This window comes from Hyaena hyaena, unplaced genomic scaffold (assembly GCF_003009895.1).
Source record: "Hyaena hyaena isolate Hyena2069 unplaced genomic scaffold, ASM300989v1 scaffold_0, whole genome shotgun sequence".
NCBI classification, from domain to species: domain Eukaryota; kingdom Metazoa; phylum Chordata; class Mammalia; order Carnivora; family Hyaenidae; genus Hyaena; species Hyaena hyaena.
Window position 1 is genome coordinate 12,046,681 of NW_024080632.1, and position 20,799 is coordinate 12,067,479.

General features: G+C 46.1%; 1 protein-coding gene across 3 annotated transcripts in view; it reads left to right on the forward strand.

Moving 5' to 3' along the window:
• CCDC60 (coiled-coil domain containing 60) overlaps positions 1-20,799 on the forward strand; it is a 165,140-nt gene that overhangs the window by 130,833 nt on the left and 13,508 nt on the right. For all 3 annotated transcript variants that reach the window (XM_039246628.1, XM_039246807.1, XM_039246716.1), the window contains 2 exons: positions 8,737-8,827; positions 14,266-14,500. In XM_039246628.1, the coding sequence (XP_039102559.1) occupies positions 8,737-8,827; positions 14,266-14,500 (326 nt within the window). The remainder of the gene's footprint in view (positions 1-8,736; positions 8,828-14,265; positions 14,501-20,799) is intronic.

Consider the following 20,799-nt stretch of genomic DNA (forward strand, 5'->3'; position numbering starts at 1 on the left):
GAACAGTTCTCCAAGAAGGAAAAGCCATGCCAATATCCATGGTGGGCATAGTCCAGCCAAGGCTGATTTTAGGCTGACTGATGTGATGCCATTGAACCTGGGGCTGGGAACACATTCAGTTCTTGTGAGCCAGCATGAGTCAACTCCAGCACACTGTTTCTGGGGGATTGATTTTTTTTTTTTTAATATATGAATCTGAAGGTGGGGTCTGGGCAAGGGGTTAGGTTTCCTAAAAAGTGCCAGAAAAACGCTTTAGGTATCAGGAAGGGAGAAGGATGTCTTCTCTTTAATGCCTAATCCCTATTGATGATGTTTCATCCTGATACCATAATTCAAATTTCCCCAAATCTTCAAATGCATTTTTTAAAGCCCAGAAGAATTAAGAGTAACAGCAAGGACATGGATGAGTCCAGGCTCTCCCACTTAGTAGGTGTGTATTGGTCACTTAACATCTCTAGGCCTTGGGGCGTCTGGGTGGCTCAATAGGTTGGGCATCCGACTTCGGCTCAGGTCATGATCTCACGGTTCGTGGGTTCAAGCCCTGAGTTGGGCTCTGTGCTGACAGCTCAGAGTCTAGAGCCTGCTTCATATTCTTTGTCTCCCTTTCTCTCTGACCCTCCCCTGTTCACACTGTCTCTCTCTCTCAGAAATAAATAAAAACATTTTAAAAAAATCTCTGGGCCTCTGTTACTTCATCCATCATATGGGTTCCTGCCTCAGAATTATCGTGAACATCGAGCAAGGTAAAGAATAGAGCATTTAGGGGCGCCTGGGTGGCTTAGTTGGTTAAGCGTCCGACTTTCGCTTAGGTCATGATCTCGCAGTTCGTGGGTTCGAGCCCCGCGTCGGGCTCTGTGCTGACTGCCAGCTCAGAGCCTGGAGCCTGTTTCAGTCTGTGACTCCCTCTCTCTGACCCTCCCCTGCTCACGCTGTCTCTCTCTCTCTCTCTCTTAGAAATAAATAAAACATTAAAAAAAAAAAAAGAATAGAGCATTTAACCCAATGACTGAGAACACAGCTAAATGATAGCTATTCAAGATTAAAATCCCCATTTCAAAGAGCAGTTGGCTGTATGATTATCAATACCACTGAAATTCTAGACAAGGAAAGAAAGAAACTTCTGAGCAGAGTTTTACCAACAGATGAGATCCATGTCACTGGAAGAATGAACAAACATACATACAGACAGAAAAAAACGCTAAGCAAAGTCAACCAAAATCTGGTCTGCAAAAATAAGCAATCCAGGGAATGACCCCAAGAGAGAAACCTCTAGTTCTGTTTCCTGAATTTCCACCATCAAGCAACCAGCACCACCTGATATTCAAGCATCTGAAACACAAACCCTGAGCCCTGACACCCACCTTGCATTTTCCAAAAGGAAACATCCATCATCAGGGACCTGCAGATCCCAGTGGTTTCTCTTCTATTAGGGCATGATGATGGCTGTAGATCAAATCCTGCCCTCTTATGGATTTTATAGCAAGAAAGTGGGATGGTTCAAAACCTCAATACAGGCTTTCTCCAGGCAACAAAAGTTTACTAATTGGCAGCTACCGTGCTACAAGCAGATGATGATCTTTGTAATTGCGGGGAGATCCATATTGGGCTGGAACTGGTAGATGGCTGGATGAATGGACAGATGACAGATTTTAGGATGTCAGTATGAGTTGCATCTGAGTCTCTCCTTTACTGAATGGGGTGGAGGAAGCTTTTCCAATTTCATCATGTGGCAATTCAAACACATTATCATTTCCCAGCGTCCTCATTAATCTCATGGCCAGCAGGAGAGTTTATCTCAATTGACAAGATGATTGGGTCCATGAGAGAGCAGAAACTGAGCTTTCAATAACAGATGTGCTAATTACCCTTCTCTCAGAGATGCAAGCCTCTATTTTGGCAAAATAAGACTTATTTTATATATAAAGGTACCCAAGTCTTTATCCAAACCCTCGGGACCAGCTGTGTTTCAGAATTGCTTTTTTTTCCTCTCTATTTTGGCATTTTAGAAAGTAAACATGGGGCATACATCATAGAAAACATCACACACACAGACCCACACACACAGACCCACACAGACACCACCCCACCCCCCCACCCCCGCCACACACATACCCAAAGAGGACAGGGCAGCCGATTATCATCCAACATTGTATTTCTGCAGGAAAAAAAAAAAAAAAGAATGACTATTTACACTAAGCACACAATAAAGATAAACAAAGGTCGTTGGTAGCTTCCCATCAGTTCAGGTCATGTTTTGCTGCCAAATAAGTTATTAAAACTTTTCTGGGTTTTTAAAAAATTATTAAAAAAATTTTTTTTTGTTTTATTTAATTTTGAGACAGAGAGACAGAGCATGAGTAGGGGAGGGGCAGAGAGAGAGGGAGACAGGATCTGAAACAGGCTCCAGGCTCTGAGCTGTCAGCACAGAGCCCGACGTGGGGCTCGAACCCACAAACCATGTGATCATGACCTGAGCCGAAGTCTGATGCTTAACCAACTGAGCCACCCAGGCACCCCTAAAAATTATTTTTAAGCTTATTTATAAGTCAGAGAGATAGAGAGCAAATGAGGGAGGGGCCGAGAGAAAGGGTGAGAGAGAATCGAAGCAGGTTCTCTGGTATCAGTGCGGAGCCCAGTGAGGGGTTCAAACCCACAGACTGTGAGATCAAGACCGGAGCCAAACTCAAGAGTTTGAAGCTTAACCAAGTGAACCACCAACATGCCCCTAAAAATTCTTAAGTTTATTTATTTGAGAGAGAGAGTGAGAGAGAGCAGGGGAGGGAGAGAGAATCCCAAGCAGGCTCTGTGCTGACAGCACAGACCTTAATCTCAGGAACTGTGAGATCGTGACCTGAGCTGAAGCCAAGAGTCGGATGCTTAACCAACTGAGCCACTCAGGTGCCCCAAAATTTTTCTGGTTTTCAACACCCTCTGGATTTGGGAATTGGATAAGGGTTATAACCCTCCATTGGTATTTTTTTCTAGAGATTAACTCTACAAGGACTGACTAGAAATGAATGGGCCTTTACATACCGAGCGGCACAATCATCTATGTCTTACTGCCTAGGGCTGCCCCAGAGAGACTTTACCGCATCCACTCTTAATTGGAGAGTCCAGCTGGGTATAATCCTGACTTCCATGAAGAAAGTCCAGACACTTGGGGTGCCAGCGTGGCCTAGTTGGTTAGCATCCAACTTCAGCTCAGGTGACGATCTCATAGTTCGTGGGTTCGAGCCCCGCAAGTGAATCTGTGCTGATAGCTTGGAGCCTGGAGCCTGTTTCAGATTCTTTGTCTCCCTCTTTCTCTGCCCCTCCCCCACTCACGTTCTCTCTCTCTCTCTCTCTCTCTCTCTCTCTCTCTCAAAAATAAATAAACGTTTAAAAAAAAATCCATACACTTAAGGGCTGAACTGCCCAGGCATGAAGAACCTGCTAATTCCTTTAAAAAACAGAACAAAACAAAACAAAAAACAGATTGCTAAAAGGCAACCACACTTTGATGTTTCAAACATGACGCAGGCTCCTAAATCTGACTCCTGTGTAATAATGCAAATAGCTGACATCTGGGTGCTTCTGAGGAAGTCAAGCACCGCTCTGAGTACTTTCCTTCATTTGAGCCTCATTCTAACTGACAGACGAGGAAACTGAGGCACAGAAGATTTAAGTAACTTGCTCGAGATTGCATAGCTAGTAAAAGCTGAGCAGAATTTGAATTCTGGTAGCCCAGTGGCCCAGAACTCATGCTTAACCATTAAATGAAGGTCTTCTCTGTTCCTGGCTAAAGCCCCAAAGTCTTCAATTAATGTAGGGCACAGTCTGGTGTCAAAAAACAAAAAGAAGATTTTGTCGCAACGTAGTATTTGCCAGGGGCCCCCCAGGATACAAAAGGGGCTGCGGCTTACCACGATGATATGATATGTGCACGTATCATTTTCTTTTAAAAAAACAACAAAAAAGGCCATTCTATACTTATGGCTTTGGTATTTAACTTAACATATGGGAACCATGTCTCCATATTGGAACCACTTTTAGTGACTGTGTAGTTTATCAACATATTTAACCAAGTCCTATAAGAAATTTAAGTCTTTGCCAGATCGTCAGTCTTGGGGGGAAAAATGCATCATCATTCTGAACAACAGGCAAAAATAGCAGTTAGTATATTTAAGTTGTTTTTCCCTTGTCATGTGCGCCCCACCCCCACCCCACCCCGGAAACTCATTTTCCTCAAACCTGCTTTTTTCAGGCACTACTGGGGATAGAGCAGTGAAGAAAACAGACAACATCTCTGTTCTCTGGAGCTTCTGTTCTAGGGGAGGTGGGGGAGAGCAGATAATAATAAACATGCAACAATCAAGATGCTGTGAGATAGCATCAAATGTCACAAAGAAATTGAAGGGGTGGTATGTCAGTGGCAGGTTGGAGGTGACTTTTAAATTGGGTCATCCGGGAAAGACTCACTCAGGAGGTGACATTTGAGTGAAATCTCGGATTTCACCTGCTCTCCTCTCTGCACTGATTTAATTGCAAAGTGCCTCCCCTGCTTTACTCCAGAGGACATCTCTGCAGGGGCAGGGGACCGTGGCGGGAGATGGGAGCACCCATCACTAGGGAGGTGACCTGACTTGCCTGGGAGACCTCGGGAGCTCTGAGCTCTGTCCCCTCCCTGGTGCACAATCAGCAGTTACCTCGGGTCTCCAAACTCAGTCACGGACGCATGAACGCATTCTAAACCAGCCTACAGGCTTTCCGCTCCGAGAAGCAGATGTTTTACCCCACACAAGGATTCGCAAAGAGAGGGTGAAGTATTTGAGAAAACCACTCTGATTGCTTCTGTGGAGAGGCATTTCAAGAGACTCGCTAGGAACAAAATGTGCTTGGTGGGTACAGTGAAGTGAGATGCGACGGGGCTCAACACTTTCGTCCCTTGATTGCTAGCGAATCGGATCCCCCAGAAAGCTTCAGCAGGGGGAATTATGGTCTGACAACTGTAGCTACTTCTCCCACTATGGATCTGCACCAGTGCCTCGTTCCCCACCATCGGCCCCTCCTCCAAGCCACGCTAAGACCTCTGTCCACAAAAGCATCCTGTTAACAGTTGAACCGCATTCAGTTCTCTGTACAAGGCACCCTGCCAAGCCCCTAAAAAGCCCCAAATTTCATCTTCACAGCAGTCTTCTGACATAGCTAAGATTATTCCCTCCGTTTTACAGATGAGGACACTGAGGCTCAGAGACTCTAAGTAACTTACACACACACCTCAGAAGCAGCAGGGCAGACACTGGACTCGAACACCCAGTCCACCTGATTCTTAAGCCCACGGTTAACCACCAGCATACATTGCTTCCCTGGTCCTGTTGCTCAGAGAGACTTGCCTGAAGTCACACAAACAGTATGTCAGAGACATCAATTAGGTAAACTAAGTGAAGCTGCTAGAATGAACAACCCTAAAAATCTCAACGGCTTAACGCAACACAAGTGCATTTCCGGCTCACCCTACAGGTCATCAACATGGGGCTGTGCTCCTCAGTCGCTCAAGGACCCAGGCTGATAGGAGCTCAGTCTCAATATAAGCTTCTATCATCGACTTGGCAGCAGAGGGAATCTGCCTTGAGAGCTGGCCCTTAAAGCATCCACCCTAGGGGCGCCTGGGTGGCTTAGTCGGTTAAGCGTCCGACTTTCACTTAGGTCATGATCTCACGGTTCGTGGGTTCGAGCCCCGCGTCGGGCTCTGTGCTGACTGCCAGCTCAGAGCCTGGAGCTTCTTTCAATCTGTGACTCCCTCTCTCTCTGACCCTCCCCTGCTCACGCTGTCTCTCTCTCTCTCCTAGAAAAAAAAAAAAAAAAAAACATTAAAAAAAATAAATAAATAAAGCATCCACCCTAAACGCCACATGTCACTTTCACTCACACGCTTTTAAACAAAGCAAGTCACAGCGCTACCCCGGTCCTCAAGGAGCCGGAAAGACCTGGGACTATTTTGTAAACAGCGCTAATGACCATCCCACCAAGCAGTGGGAAGGACAGTCAACTGGCTGTGCCCATCTCGGACACGGCTGCAGCCAGCCCCCTGTGGACAAAGAAACACAGGTGGTTTACTTCTTTTCCTGCCTCTATTTGATCTTCCTTTTTTGGGTTATTTGCTACTGAGAATGAAACATCAGAGAGACTGATTCTGTCTAACCAGGGCCCTTTCTTTATCAGTGGCTTTGCATGAGCAAGGGTGCAGGGCTGTTTAAGATCTCTGAGAGCCTTGCTGCATTTCTAACTCATTTACCTGCTGCCTGAAGTCGCAATAGATTTTGGGTCATCTAGGAAGTCAGCGTTAACAGAAAGCCTCCCCATCTTCCCAATCGGGCTTGAATATTTAAGATTTTGAAAGCTTGGCTGGGACCAGATTTAATTTTAAAAGGGGAAGGGGGTTGCTTTTGAACTTCAAGAAGAAGGCTAGAGGCACAGCAGGAGCTGCGTTAGCAAAAGGAAAGAGCCGAAAAGCCCTGTGGTCTTGAAAGAAATACTCCAAAGCAGAAACTGCTAAAGCTTCCAGTTGGTGAGCCTTAAATCAGACTTCAAAAGCGCTGCTAGTTTAAATATTGTTTATAGGACTGAAGTATTGCTGTTCCTTCCTCTGGCTGGATTTTAAATATTCCCTAATTTGATTACTCGGGGGAGAAGCAGGCAGAACCAACGTTAAATGAGCTTCACTGTTAATTATTCAGAGGGCTTTTTATTGTGTAATCAAACATAAAGTCTTACAAAAAGCTGGAAGGCACATTCTCACCCGGCCCCGCCCTCCCCAGCCTGACTCCCACCTTGGTGCCTATGTATGTTTCTTGGGATGTGGCTGTGGGCTGGTAGATACTTAGCAAAGTCCTGCCATGCGGGAGGGCACACCTCTCCTCCCCCTCCCCCCCTCCACATCTGGAATGGGAAAAGCCTTTGATTCCAATACCCAAGAGCCTCGTGCCATGAGAAGCCCATCTTATCCAAGTCTGAGCTTGATCAACTTTTACCTCCTATATTTGAACATCTCCCCCTGCCCTCATCAGGGCTCAGCAGACCCTGAGAAGTCTAGACCCCTGTCAGTGCCTTCCCTCATCAACCTGGTCTGGCCACCTCCATTCCTCAAGTCCCTGTTCTATACTAGGTGACAGCCAGCCAAATGATTTAAAGGATGCCAACCATCCAAAACCCTTTCTGCAGAGAAAAAGGACATAAAGAAAGGGATGGATGGATGGATGGACGAAAAGAGAGATCAATAGATCAACTGATCATTTTTTTTAATGTTCATCTGTTTTTGAGAGAGACAGAGTGCAAGCCAGAGAGGGGCAGAGAAAGAGGGAGACACAGAATCCAAAGCAGCCTCCAGGCTCTGAGCTGTCAGCACAGACCCCAATGCAGAGCCTGAACTAACGAACCATGAGATCATGACCTGCGCCTAAGTGGAGGCTTAACCGATTAAGCCACCCAGGTGCCCCAACTGACCATTGATTGACAGGTAGAAGGAACTGAAAGCGCACACACTGAGTCTTCCTGCTTGCTTATCAACAGAGATCCACTGCTCTGGAGCCCCAAGTCCAAAATTCAAAAGTCTCTGAAAACAATTTTTCCATAACTCATTCTGCAGCAAGCTTTGACGTGAACCAAACTGACTTGGTGGCAAAATCTGACTTGAAATCATTTGCAGGTCTTTATCCCACCTAACGTAAATAGTCATGTACATCACCGCAACAATAGCAACGTGTCTGGTTACAGGATGCTGTCCCAGTCCCCGCTTCTGGAAGGATTACGTTAACATATGGCACAGGCAGCATATGTCCTTCCCCAAACGCCAACGTGGCAACACATCTGGTCTGATGGGTTTCAGATGAGGGCTTACAGGCACATCACCAACAAAACCTACTGGAGGTACAGTCTCATACCCAGAAAGTTCCCAACCCCTGAGGGAAGGAATCAGGTTTTAGGGTACCTGAAGTTTAGGTAATAGGGGGAGGGTGGTGCTTTAAGAAAACGAATAGAAAATTACTGTGGAAAATTGGGTACAGGGCTCCGCAGGGACCCATTCAAGTAGGGGTCATTAGTTTCAGTGCAAATCTATATCTGGGTGAGTGACTTGAACACCCCCGCCCCTGTTTGTTTTCTCGTCTGTAAGATGGATAACAGTGACTGCATCACAAGCTTTTACTGAGATGATTCAGTGAGGATGCATCTTGCATGTAGCATCGTATAGAGTTTTGTTCAATACACTCCCATCCAGTGATCTTCATTGTGCAGCCTGCCCCGACAGTCTCTCCCCAGGCCCCCTCAGTAATACTCTTTCTGAGTAACTCACAAGTGCCCCTCATGGTAGGATTCGTGGACACCATAGCAGGCAGCTTCAGAAATGAACATGCGTTTCAGTTCGCCTCCCCAGGAGTAACTGCAGACCTGCCCTGGAGTTTAGGAGAGGACCCAAGTCCAAATCGCAAATAGATGCGGAATGCATACAAATATATTCACCTCCCTCACCCCCACCTTGTAAGTGGTGGTCTCTCCTAACCTCAATTTTCACTGGCAAGACCCAGCTACGGAGGACTGTCCCTCTCCTTCTTCACTCAAATGTGGGGGGAGTGGGGGGGGGAAGAAACCATAACAGAGAACAGCCACCATCCATCATCCATTTATTGCATTTCTTGAAGAACTTGTAGTAAAGCCGAGGCTCTGGGAATGGAAAACTCATTAAGCTGTTTTCTCACTCAGGGACCCGGGTGGAAGCAAGAGCATAATAAAAAAAATCAATAAGGACAAGTCCATGGGACAGAGGTGGGAGCACTTCGTGACAGCACCTAAGGTAACTACCAGCACCCGACGCTCTGGTCTGGCTACCAGCCCCGACTTGTATTGGAAGCGTTTTTTGCCAGTCTCTTCTCTGATGGGATTTTTCCCCCCGCTAGTTGGTTCTCTGAGTGAAAAGAAGTCAGAACCACATGCCGGTGGATGGGTTTTGTAAATTTTAATTAAAACGGTTATCTGGGGATTACGGGAGACATGACATTTGGCTGGACACCACTTCATGGGAAGGGGAGGAGTGGCTGAGGAACTGCTCAATAAGATGTCGCCGGAAGGAAATGGACTCACCTCACTCCACGTTTTTAATCAATACCAGTCATCTCTCTCTCGATCTCTCAGTCTCTTTTTAACTCAGCCAGAAAATAAGAAGTAGGTGACTCAACAGATAGGGTCTTCTACAAACAAGAACACATATTCACCACTAAGGGAACATCAAGAGGTCTATTCTTTTCACTCAAAACGATTCCAAACCCAAAGCTTCCCACATTCATCTACCCAACAAACAAGGTAATGTATATTTTTAAATTTATTTACTTATTTTTTGGGGGGTTCATGTGTGCACACAAGTGGGGGAGGGGCAGAGATAGGGAAAGAGAATCCCAAGCAGGCTCTGAGTCATCAGCACAGAGCCCAGTGTGGAGCTCGAACCCACGAACCGTGAGGTCATGATCTGAGTAGAGATCAGGAGTCAGATGCAATAATCGACTGAGCCACTCAGGTGTCCTGACAAGAGCTAATATTTAGATAAATAAAGGTGGCTGAAAGAGCAGGCACCTAGAATACTTGCTATTCCTGTGTCCTTCTCCACAACATGAGTATAATGTTCGCCCCTGCCTACTTCACATTAGTAAAGAACCTCAGGAAACACCATGCAAACTCACTTTGAAAGTGGTAGGGGGGCTTGGGTGGCTCAGTTGGTTAAGCATCTGACTTAGGCTCAGGTCATGATCTCATGGTCTGTGGGTTTGAGCCCCACATCGGGCTCTGTGCTGACAGCTCAGAGCCTGGAGCCTGTTTCAGATTGTGTGTGTGTGTGTGTGTGTGTGTGTGTGTCTCTTCCCATCCCCCGCTTGTGCTCTGTCTTTCTCAGTCTCTTAAAAAATAAATAAAACATTAAAAAAGATTTTTTAAAAAGTGGTAAAATGCTGATAATTATTGTGGTTATATAATTTTTAATTTTTTTGACATTTATCTATTTTTGAGAGACAGAGCACAAGCAGGGGAGGGGCAGAGAGAGGGTCTGAGCTCCCAAGCAGGCTCCAGGTCTGAGCTGTCAGCACAGAGACTGACATGGGGCTCAAACCCAAGAACCATGAGATCATGACCTGAGCTAAAGTCGGACACTTAACCAACTGAGCCACTCAGGCACCCCATGGTTATATAAGTTTTAGAAGCCACTTTTTAACATAATTGCAATGGGCCAGGTTGTATGCTGAGGAAACGTTTTAGGTATATTAACTAGCTTTGCCCCAGGGGCATAATTCTAACCCTCAGCTGGGAGAGGAAGAAGTTGAGGCTCAGAGAGGCCAAGCAACTTGCATGAGGTTACACAGCTGGGTAATGGCACAGCCAAGAGTTAATCCTGGGTCTGTTCATGAAACACTGCTTATTAAACACTGAGCTTGTCAAATGCATGATCTTCATGGTGTCACAATTATAATTGTCCCTCATGAAGAGCTGCACTATTTTCTCGCTCCTTCATCAGGGCGTGCCTAGATCTGAGAAGTGGAAGCCTTTATTTTTTATCACAGAAAGTTGCTATGGAGATACTGTGTGCACCTGTCTCCAGAGATGCACAGAAAGAACAGCAGAAGCCACAAACCTTACAAGAAAAAAAAAATGTCTTCCAGGAATATTCATGACAAAAACTGCATCAGGGGAGGGTAAGTCACCACACTGGGACTCTCACAAAATTGAATTCCCTAGGAAATGTATAGGTCAAACTCTGGGCTGAAGTGTGGTCCATTCTGAAGACAGGGGAGCACTGGATTAGGAGTCAGGAGACCTAGCTTAGCCACTGTGACCCCGTGTGCTTCAGACAAGTCCTTTCCTCTCTCCTGACTTCAGTTTCTGTACCTCTAAAATGAGAGCTTTGAAAGAGAGGCTCCCATCAACTCCCACAGCCACTGATATTCTTCTGTGTGTTTAGAGCTTGTCTGTGCCAAGACCGCGCTGGTGTAAGAACCAGGAAAACTGGATATATGAAAACAAATCAGGGTGGGTGTAATGCAATAGGGAGTGGTGAGGTCTGTGGCAAAGGGAGGTACTCCCGCTCAGCTAAAGGGAAGAACTTCTGCCCAGCTCTAGCCATTTTGCCACGTGAGAATGGAAGTCTGGGGCTGATCATTTTCAAGAGAGTCCAATAACCTAGGTCATTATATAAAAATCTCCCCAATTTGTAAAATTCTGGGCAGTTAATCATGTCCCCCTGTGGGCCGCCAGCTTGAAACCCTTGCTTCTGAAAAAGTATAAGGAATCACTCAGGGAAATCTTTTCCTTTGTTGCCAAAAGCAGTCCTTACTGAGGTGGAACACAGCAGCTAGTTAACACTGTTCCTGAGTGAAATATAAAAAATAGAGAAGAAGCAGTTGGGGATTTAAGTCAATTCAGACAGAGTCAGTTCAATAAAGGGCAAGCAAGATGCTAAAGCTGCCTGTCACATCTTCCCCCCACATTTTATTTTTCTGCCACTCTCAATTAATCAGAAGTGTCAGCCCTTCATTTCGGATTTCCTGGCTGAGGCTGTTAATTGAATTTTAATTAATGGCAACTTTAGGAGCACAGAATGAAATCCTCGCCCTGGGAAGAATCACATGGAGAAAGCTCCTTGAGACCACCCCAGTCGATTTTCTTTGTTTCATAGGTAAACTGAGGCAAGGCAGTGGCTTGTTCAAGGGCCCTCTGAGGTCCCCCCCCCATCCCCCCGCCCCGGCTCCAAGTCCAGTGCTCACTGCCAGACTCCAGGTTCCCCCGGGGACACAGGTGTCCAGCCTTCATAAATGACGTTGATCTACAGACTCTGGTTTCCAGAGCCAGGATTTCATACTGTGCCAGAGATCGGATGAGGTGACTTCCATAAGTATTATCCCCAGTTGCAATGTCAGGACAAAGGGGATGCTGTGTCAAGCTCCTGATTTCACAAAGAAGGAGAACATGCCAACTGTGGGCATTTGCTTTTTCTTTGTCACAGTTATTTTTGCAACCCACATGTCCCCTTGGAGATCTGGGTAAACCCACCTTCTCCTTCCCCTGTTCAACCAGGAAGATTCTCCTCTCTTCCGGCAGAGGTGGGGGGGAGGGGGGTTGGGTGCGGAGTTCCACCCACAAGGTAGCCATCAAAAAATGACTTCTGCCCACATGCAGTGGACTCTGTGATATGAATCCTGTGGGACACAACTCTCTCCACCCTGTTACATATTTATTAGATGTTGGTCTGCCCTTCAGTGCTGTCCCTTCTCCCTATCTGCTTTCTGAGAGTATCAAATGAGTTTGATTGAAAGATGATCTCAGTCTACACTGGAAGAGCTTTCATTTTAGATGTTCTAAAATTAAAAAATTAAAAATAGGGGCGCCTGGGTGGCTCAGTTGGTTAAGCGTCTGACTTTGGCTCAAGTCATGATCTCATGGTTCGTGGGTTCAAGCCCTGCGTCGGGCTCTGTGCTGACAGCTCAGCTCAGAGCCTGGAGCCTGTTTCAGATCCTGTATCTCCCTCTCTCTCTGACCCTCCCCTGCTCATGCTGTATCTCTCTCTCAGAAATAAATAAAAACATTAAAAAAAATTTTTTTTAATTAAAAATAAATACATAAATGTTCTCAAGTAAGATTGTTTCTGTTAATTGAGCATAAAATAAAGCCCAGGGCGCTACTGAGTTCTTACTCCAGAGCCGCTGGGGACCTACTATGCCCCACTGTAAATCTGGTATTTTCATCAGAATGGGATCAAGAGAATTGTCAATGCCACTGAGAAAAGGGCATTGCTTAAAGTAGTTTCAAGTGAGGCATAATAATTAGCATTGGTGTCAGCCTGACCTGGATTTGAATCCCCACTCCGACACTTGTTAGCTGTGTGCGACCTTGGGCAAGTAAAACACCCTCTGGAAGACTTGGGTCATGAGTTAAATGAAGACATGACCCTGCACAGTAGATTTAGAAGTGAAACCAATCATGCAAAAGACTGGTGTGAACACACACATACGTGCACACACACACGCACCCGTAACCCATCCTCTCTGACTCCCTTCCTCCCAAAAGTCCACATTTCCCTTACGGGACTTTCCCTACCTACCCCTTATAACCTTCAAGGGCTTGTCACCTAGACCCTTCTGTCCACCACAACCATGGCTCCCCTTCCTCCCACGAGTGCTATCCCATCAGACAAGTCAGCTTCCCCCAGACCTTACTTCTTAAACGTCAGGTATAGAATTTTCTCCATCTCACATTCTTCAGAAGATCCCAGCAAACACAAATCTTCATTGTTTGAGGGCCTGGCAACAACAATTAGAACAAGTTGATACATGCAGTTTGGGGGTCAAACCAAGAAGCAGCTAAATAAATGAGACCCTTCCTCCCACAGTTTCTAAATCAGCTCAAGCTCTTCTGAGGGGCACCTGGGGGGCTCCGTCGGTTAAGTGTCTGACTTCAGCTCAGGTCATGATCTCACGGTTCGTGGGTTCGAGCCCCGCGTCGGGCTCTGTGCTGACAACTCAAAGCCTGGAGCCTATCTTTGGATTCTGAGTCTCCCTCTCTCTCTGCCCTCCCCAGTTCACTCTCTGTCTCAGGCTCTTTCTGTCTCTCTCAAAAATGAATAAACGTTAAAAACATAAAAAAAAGTCAAAAGCTCTCCTGGTCCCCGGTAACATCATTGGATCACGTGTTTGGCTTCCTGTGGTGACTAGGTGGGCAACCATGGCACTCTGAATAGAATAAGGCCCATAATGTTTGCTTCAAATAATACACATTTTAGGGGCGTCTGGGTGGCTCAGTCAGTTAAATGTCCGACTTCAACTCAGATCATGATCTTGTGGTTTGTGAGTTCCAGCCTCATGTAGGGCTGTCTGCTGGCAGCTCAGAGCCTGGCGCCTGCCTTGGATTCTGTGTCTCCCTCTCTCTCTGCCCCTCCCCCACTTGTGCTCTGTCTCTTTCAAAAATAAACATTAAAAACAATCTTTAAAAAATATTTTTAAAAAAATACACATTTTAAACTATCTTGATCTGTGACAGACGGTCACTTCAGACCCAGGATATGTCTCATGGTGTTTGGAAAAAGCCCAAAGAAATTTACATTCAGAGCCAGGTTTTCGCTTTTTCTATTCTTTCTTTCCTTCCTTCCCTCCCTTCCTTTTTCTTCTCTCTCCCTTCTTTCTACCTTCCCTCCCTCCTTCCATAATTCTACCCTCCCTCCCTTCTTTCTGAGACCACCTCCTTCTCTCTTTCCTTCAGACCAAGAAATTCAAAGTGCCTGCACTGCGTGTCACCAACCGCAAATCAAGCCGGCGAGGCTCCACCCTCAGTCTGTCTCGGACCAGTGGGGGGTCATCCCCCCAGAGCAGTATGGTCTCCATGAACCCCGGCTCAGATGAGCCCCAGAGTGTGATCACCCAGGTGACAGGCAGCAAGGACATTGAGGACAATGAATCCTCTTCAACCAAGCCTGACGAAGAACCTCTCCACGCCAGTAAGTCCCACCCGAGATCTGAGCAGTCTGCCTGGTTCCTTGCCTTGAAGCCAGACATCAAGAACCCCTCTCATTCCACCTCCACCCCCACTCAGTTAAAAGAGACACAGAGGTCCCCTGGCCCTGCTCAGTTTCCTTGGTCTCTTTTGCTTTCCCCCAGCGAAGACTGGAAATATACTCTGTACCTTGGGTTACTCTGAGCAATTTCTCCTTGAGGGGCAGCCAATGGTCATCAATTGCTCCTTTTAAAATTCTAATAATTATATTTTATTGAGCCCAACTTATATAAAATGTTGTCACTTCAGCACAAAATCAATATAAAATTATTAATGAGATATTTCATGTTTTTTCATACTAAGTTTTTGAAATGCAGTGTTGACTTTTTAAAACAACTTTATGGAGGTATAATTTGCATACCATAAAATTCACTTTTTTTAAGTGTACAATTCAATGACTGTTAGTCAGTTTGCAGAGTTGTGCAACTATTACCACAATCTAGTTTTAGAACATTTCAGTCAAACTGAAAGAAAACCTCATATCCACTGGCAGTCCCTCTCCTTTGCACCCCATGGCTCCAGAAAACCACAAGTCTACTTTCTTTTGTTTGTTTCTTTTTAATATTTTTAAAATTTTACTGTTTATTTATTTTGAGAGAGAGAGAGAGAGAGAGAGAGAGAGCATGAACAGGGGAAAGGCAGAGAGAGAGAGGGAGACACAGAATCCAAAGCAGGCTCCAGGCTCCGAGCTGTCAGCACAGAGCCTGATGCGGGGCTCGAACTCGTCAATACCGAGATCGTGACCTGAGCCGAAGTCCGACGCTCAACCGACTGAGCCACCCAGGTGCCCCCAAGCTAATGTTTTAGAAGAAAAAGGCAGATCATAAACAAAACCACTAATACCAAGTCAATTGCAGACAATATGGGAGCAGAAGATAATAAGACAAGACATGGGCCAGAAAGAGACTGTTGGTGGGGATGAGGCTAGTTTAGCCCAGTGGTCAAAAAAGGCTTTCTCAGCTCTGACCACTTAGGCTGAGACCTGAGGCTAGGAAGCCAGCGTGAGGCAGGAGTCAGAGTGGGCACGGCCTTTGTAGGGCAAGGTAAGGACTTCAGAATGATCCCAATGGCAATAGGCAGTCTCTGAAAGGTTTTCAGTAGAGGGCCAACAGGTTATGGTTTTCTTTTCAAGCTGTCTGCGTGGTTATCAATGTTATATCCATGTTGTGTGTCTTTCAACCCCGAAAGCCCTGCTCTTAAGTAGGAAGAGAAGTGCCCCCTGCTCCAAGAACTGCCTCGGCCTGGAAATGGCACCATGTCCTCCCAAGAGGCAGCGGGCATGCCGAAGGAAGGAGGGAGCAGAGGAGGAAGGCGTCTGTGATGAGCAGAGGGGTGAACAGTGCCATCTCTCCAGGCCCCCGAGACACCGCAGACCCGTCCCCAGTGGCTGCCTCCCTCCTACATCTAACCAGCTAACTGGTCCCATCTGTCCTGTTTTCTAAAACTCTTTTGAACCTCTCTCTTCAGTCCCACTGCTTTCATCTTAGTTTAGGGATAGAAAACTGAGGCACGTAGGCTAGTTCATGCCACTTACATTTCATTTAATACACAAGGCTTTCTTCACCAAAAAAAATGGGGTGGTATTTTAAGATTGAGAGATTTTACATAAAAATTTTGATTAAAAAAAACACCACCACCACCATGGATGGAGTGGACCCACAACCCTGCACAACATCCAACTGGAGCTGCCCCTCTTAGGTGGGGCATGTGCTGGCTAGTTTTCCACAACCCCCACCACTCCATAGTACCCCCAATCATTGTTCCCAATTGGCCAAGTGCATAGCCATTTATCATCTCATGTGCCCTACTATTTTCCTTAGAATAAGGGTGATGATCATCATGATGACGATAGTATAAGAGTTAATGTTTAAGAAGACTTTGATGTATCAGGCACTATTCTAGCTTCTCATATATACATACTAACTGTATATATAATTTCATATGTGTGTGTATGATATATAAATGTATATATTTCGCATGTAAATCCAATGAATCCTCACAATAATTTTATGCCTATCTTGTAGATGAGAAAACTGGGGCACAGAGAGGTTAAATTATTTCACCAAAGTCACACATCTAGTAAGTGATGAGGCCAGAATCTAGCCCTCAGGTCACATGAAATTTGATTTTTCTTACACTAGCCCATGTCATCCATCCTGGTACCTGACACTTCTCAGTACCTGAGTTTGGAACCCCAGGTCCACGGTCTCATTACCTCTCACCTACATGACAGCAAATGTTCCTAGTCTCCCCGCTTCCTGTCATGCCCTCCCTTGCCTGTTGATTCTTCTCCATGTTGAGCCAGAAGGAACTTTCTAAATTAAAACTCTGACGTAGGAGTGCCTGGGTGGCTCAGTTGGTTAAGCATCCAACTCTGGATTTTGGCTTAGGTCATGATCTCATGGTTTGTGAGTTCAAGCCCCGCATCGGGCTCCATGCTGACTGTGTAGAGCCTGCTTGGGATTCTCTCTCCCTCTCTCAGTGCCCCTCCCCTGCTCACTCTCTCTGTCTCAAAAATAAACTTAAAAAAAAAAATTCCCCAGCTTAACATCTTTCAAGACTCCCATTGCCTCTAAGACATTGCATCTGATCTTGTCCCAGGCTGTTACAATAGGCTCAGTCAGCTCTTGCCACTTCATACTTTCCACCAGGCACTACAACCTCACCAAATAGTTTTCCTCTTCTTAAACGATGCACATTTTCTCATGTCATCCTCTGTTTGTAATGCTCTTTAGTCTGTAACAACTTTAGTCTGGTGGACTCCTATTCAACCTTCAAGACTCAACTCAAATGTTCCCTGTGAAGTCTTCTCTGACTCTCCTGGGTTCCTTCCCTATCATTTCCCTCAGTACTTATATTTGTTTTTATTGAGTACTCAATTTTAACTTACAACTGTATCTCAGTATATCAGGAACTCCTTTTGGCTGGATACAGAGATCTGAAAAATAGCAGCTTAAAAAAGATGAAAGTTTATATTTCTTGCAGATTAAAGAAGACCAGTCCACAGCTGGTATGGCTCCCAAAGGTCACCAGGAAAATCTGCTTCCTTCTGTCTGTCTTTGTCACGATACTCCGCATCACTTTATGATCTAAAATGGCTGGACTGCCAGTCATGACAACCACATGCTAGGCTGGAAGCAGAAGAAAGTAGGTGAAGGAGAAAAGCACTCACTGCCACATAAATTGAAACAGTCTTTTCAGAAGCTCCATACATCATTTCTACTAAACTCTCATTGCCCAGAATTTAGTGACAAGGGCACACCTAGCTGACCTAGCTGTTGGACAATAGGTCTAGTAAATGCTTACCCTCATGCACACACAAAAGAGCGCACACACGCACGCACGCACGTGCACATATCTCTATTACTAAAGAAGAGAGGGGAAAGGAATGTGAGCTCCCTGCTGGTGTGGAGCAAGAACATCTTATTCACCTTGAGCCTGGCACCCCGCTGGTGTACAACAATGACCAGGAGATGCATTTCCACCAGAGACCTACATCCCAGAGAGAAAAGTCTTTCTACTTCCACCTCCTCATCCTTTCCCTCTATTTATATCTTACCCTCATCCCATTTGTCACAGCCTTGACAAAAGTAGATTAATTTCCCAGACTTGCACTGCCTTCTAAAACCTCCTCAAATTTATTCTGAATTCATGAATCCTATTCTGAGAGACACACCATTTGACCGAGGCCTAATTTCCAGGGCTGGCTGCATAATGAAGTCTTTGTGGAGGCAAATCACTGGAGACAGCAGGTTGTGGCCTCTCCATGGACTGATTCCCTGCCCCCCCCCCCCCAATTCAATGGCAAGGGGATTCTCGAGAAACCAAAGCCCAGACCATTCCTCCTGCCAGTCTTGAAGCTCCCAGGCTCGGAACTATTAAGAGGGGAAACTTACTTAAACAGCAACTCAGTAAAGATGGGTCCCCCTGCAATGCAACCCCATACAACAAAAAGACCTCCTCTCTTTTTTCCCTAAAGAGGAAGGAACGAGTTTTGTCACTTAAGAGAGAGATTTGTGGAGAGGCTGTAGATGGAAGGTGGAGGAAGGAAGTCAGAATTCTTTGTTCTTCGGCAGTATGATTTGGCACTTGGAAACACAGGATGCCATTGTCTGTGAGCAATGGGTAGCGTCCTCTCCATGGCTCTGGGGACCCAGGACTGAGCAGGTTCCTCTGAGTGTGGGCATCCACTGTAGGACTGTCTTCCTCAGGGAAACCCTATTTTGTGGCATCTGCTCCCCTTCCAAAGAAATGTCTGCTCCCAGGTAGCCATGAGGCGTAGACATGGGCCTCCAAGCCCCCAGGCTTTATTCTAATTCATATGTAACCAAACTAAGGGACTTGATGAATGGAACCTGATTTTTCTCGGGCACCATACTTTCCCAGGGGCATTATGGGCAAGCAGGAAAAAAAAAATCTGTGGTGCATTAAGTGAATGTGGAGCCTTCTACAGGATTCTCCAGGAAAGCTGCCCGAAGAGTCGGGTCACTAGGGTCATTTGCTGGGATCCACCCACCCCTAGACTGGCTTGCATATGAGTTGGGGAAGCAGTCAGATGTTGCTCCTTGGTTCCCAGAGGATGGGAAGAAGTGGAGGAACCGGCTGTGGGTCCCTTACTCATAGGCTTCTAGACACTCCCCAAGGATTCTGGCATGTGCAGCAGTAGGGAGGTGGGTGTGACAAAGCAACAAGGAAGATCAGATTCAGGCCAAACAGAATCATGCCCACAAATTACTGGGAAGACAGATTACTTGAGAATGAAGAAGGTAGAGTGGAGAATGGCTGAATGAGGGTGCTGTTCACAGCCTAGATGGCTCCAAGGTCATTAAGGGGGAGCGCCCTTGCCCCAAGCACCCACTGACTGCATTCATAAACAAGGCTGGATACAAATGGCCATGGCAAGCACTGGGCCTCACTCTTCCAGGTATGGCTTTTGAGACCTGCATTTGCGTTGACTACAGGCACCTGATAAAAGGTGGAAAGGATCCCCACTGGCACTGTCCTCCTTCACTGAACCCCCAAATCTAGCTCACATTCTTCTAAATCCTTCCCTCTTTTTCTCTCCTTTGCAGTTCACTTGTTTATTCAGCAAATGTTGACCGAGACTCTTCTATGACAAGCATAGTGCCGGGTACTTGTGAATCTGTATTCATATAAAACATGTAGGATTTCCACTGTCCCACTTTTCTTGAAGCATATTCAAGTACAGTTCGTTTTCCAATGTTAGTTTCTCAGGGCTGCGTCATGAAGTACTGTGAACCATAAGGCTGGAAACAACAGGAATTTATTATCTTGCACAGTTCTAGAGGCTGGAACCCCAAAGCGGTGTCATGGGGCTATGCTCCCTCCAGAACCTCTTGGTTGAGACTCCTTCCTCGCCTCTTCTAGCATCTGACAGTAGGTGGCAACTCTTGGCCCTTGGCTCTAGATGCATCGTCAATCCAATCTGCCTCTGTCCTCACAGGCCATCCTCTCCCTGAGTGTCTCTCCCCTCTTGTTATAAGGACACCAGTCATATTAAATTAAGGCCCCATTCCATTGCAATATGACCTCATCTTAACTTAAATTATTATACCTGCAACGTCTCTGTTTCCAAACAAGAATATGAATAGTTCACATGCAGAGATACTGGGTAATTAGGACATCCACGTATCTTTTGAGAAGACACACTTCAACCCACAACAGTCGGGTACAAAGACGTATTTCTCCACTATGGAAAACAGCAACAACATTTAGTACGCGGGGAAAAGTCCACTAGCGGCAGGAGAAATGAGGCAGCCCGAGCGTGCACACCTGCCCAATGGTCACTGTCCGTGCGCAGCAAGAATGAGCCCCATCTCAGAGTCCTGTCCAGGGAAGCAGGGGGGTCTGGGTTTTTATGTGAAACCTTCCAGTTTGAAAAGCCGGGCATCTACATCAAATCAAACAAAACGTGCGAGCTAGGGTCAGCCTGTGAATCACCGGGTTACCACCTTGGGTCTGTGGGATCAGAGAGGGTTTCCTGAACAAGACGGTTTCTTCTCAGAATTGGAAACCGTTTTGTCTCTGGCTATACCAGAGTTTAAGGTCGGGGAGGGGAGGGAGATGAGACAGGAGAGAAAACAAGCAGCGGATCCTGCAGAGCCTCAGCAGCCACTTGGAGGGAATGTAGATGTTGTCCAGAAGGAAAGCGATGAGTCATGGCTTGTAAGCAGGCAGAGGACACTGGGTGTATAACCTGCCCAACACTGTGTGCTGCCTAGA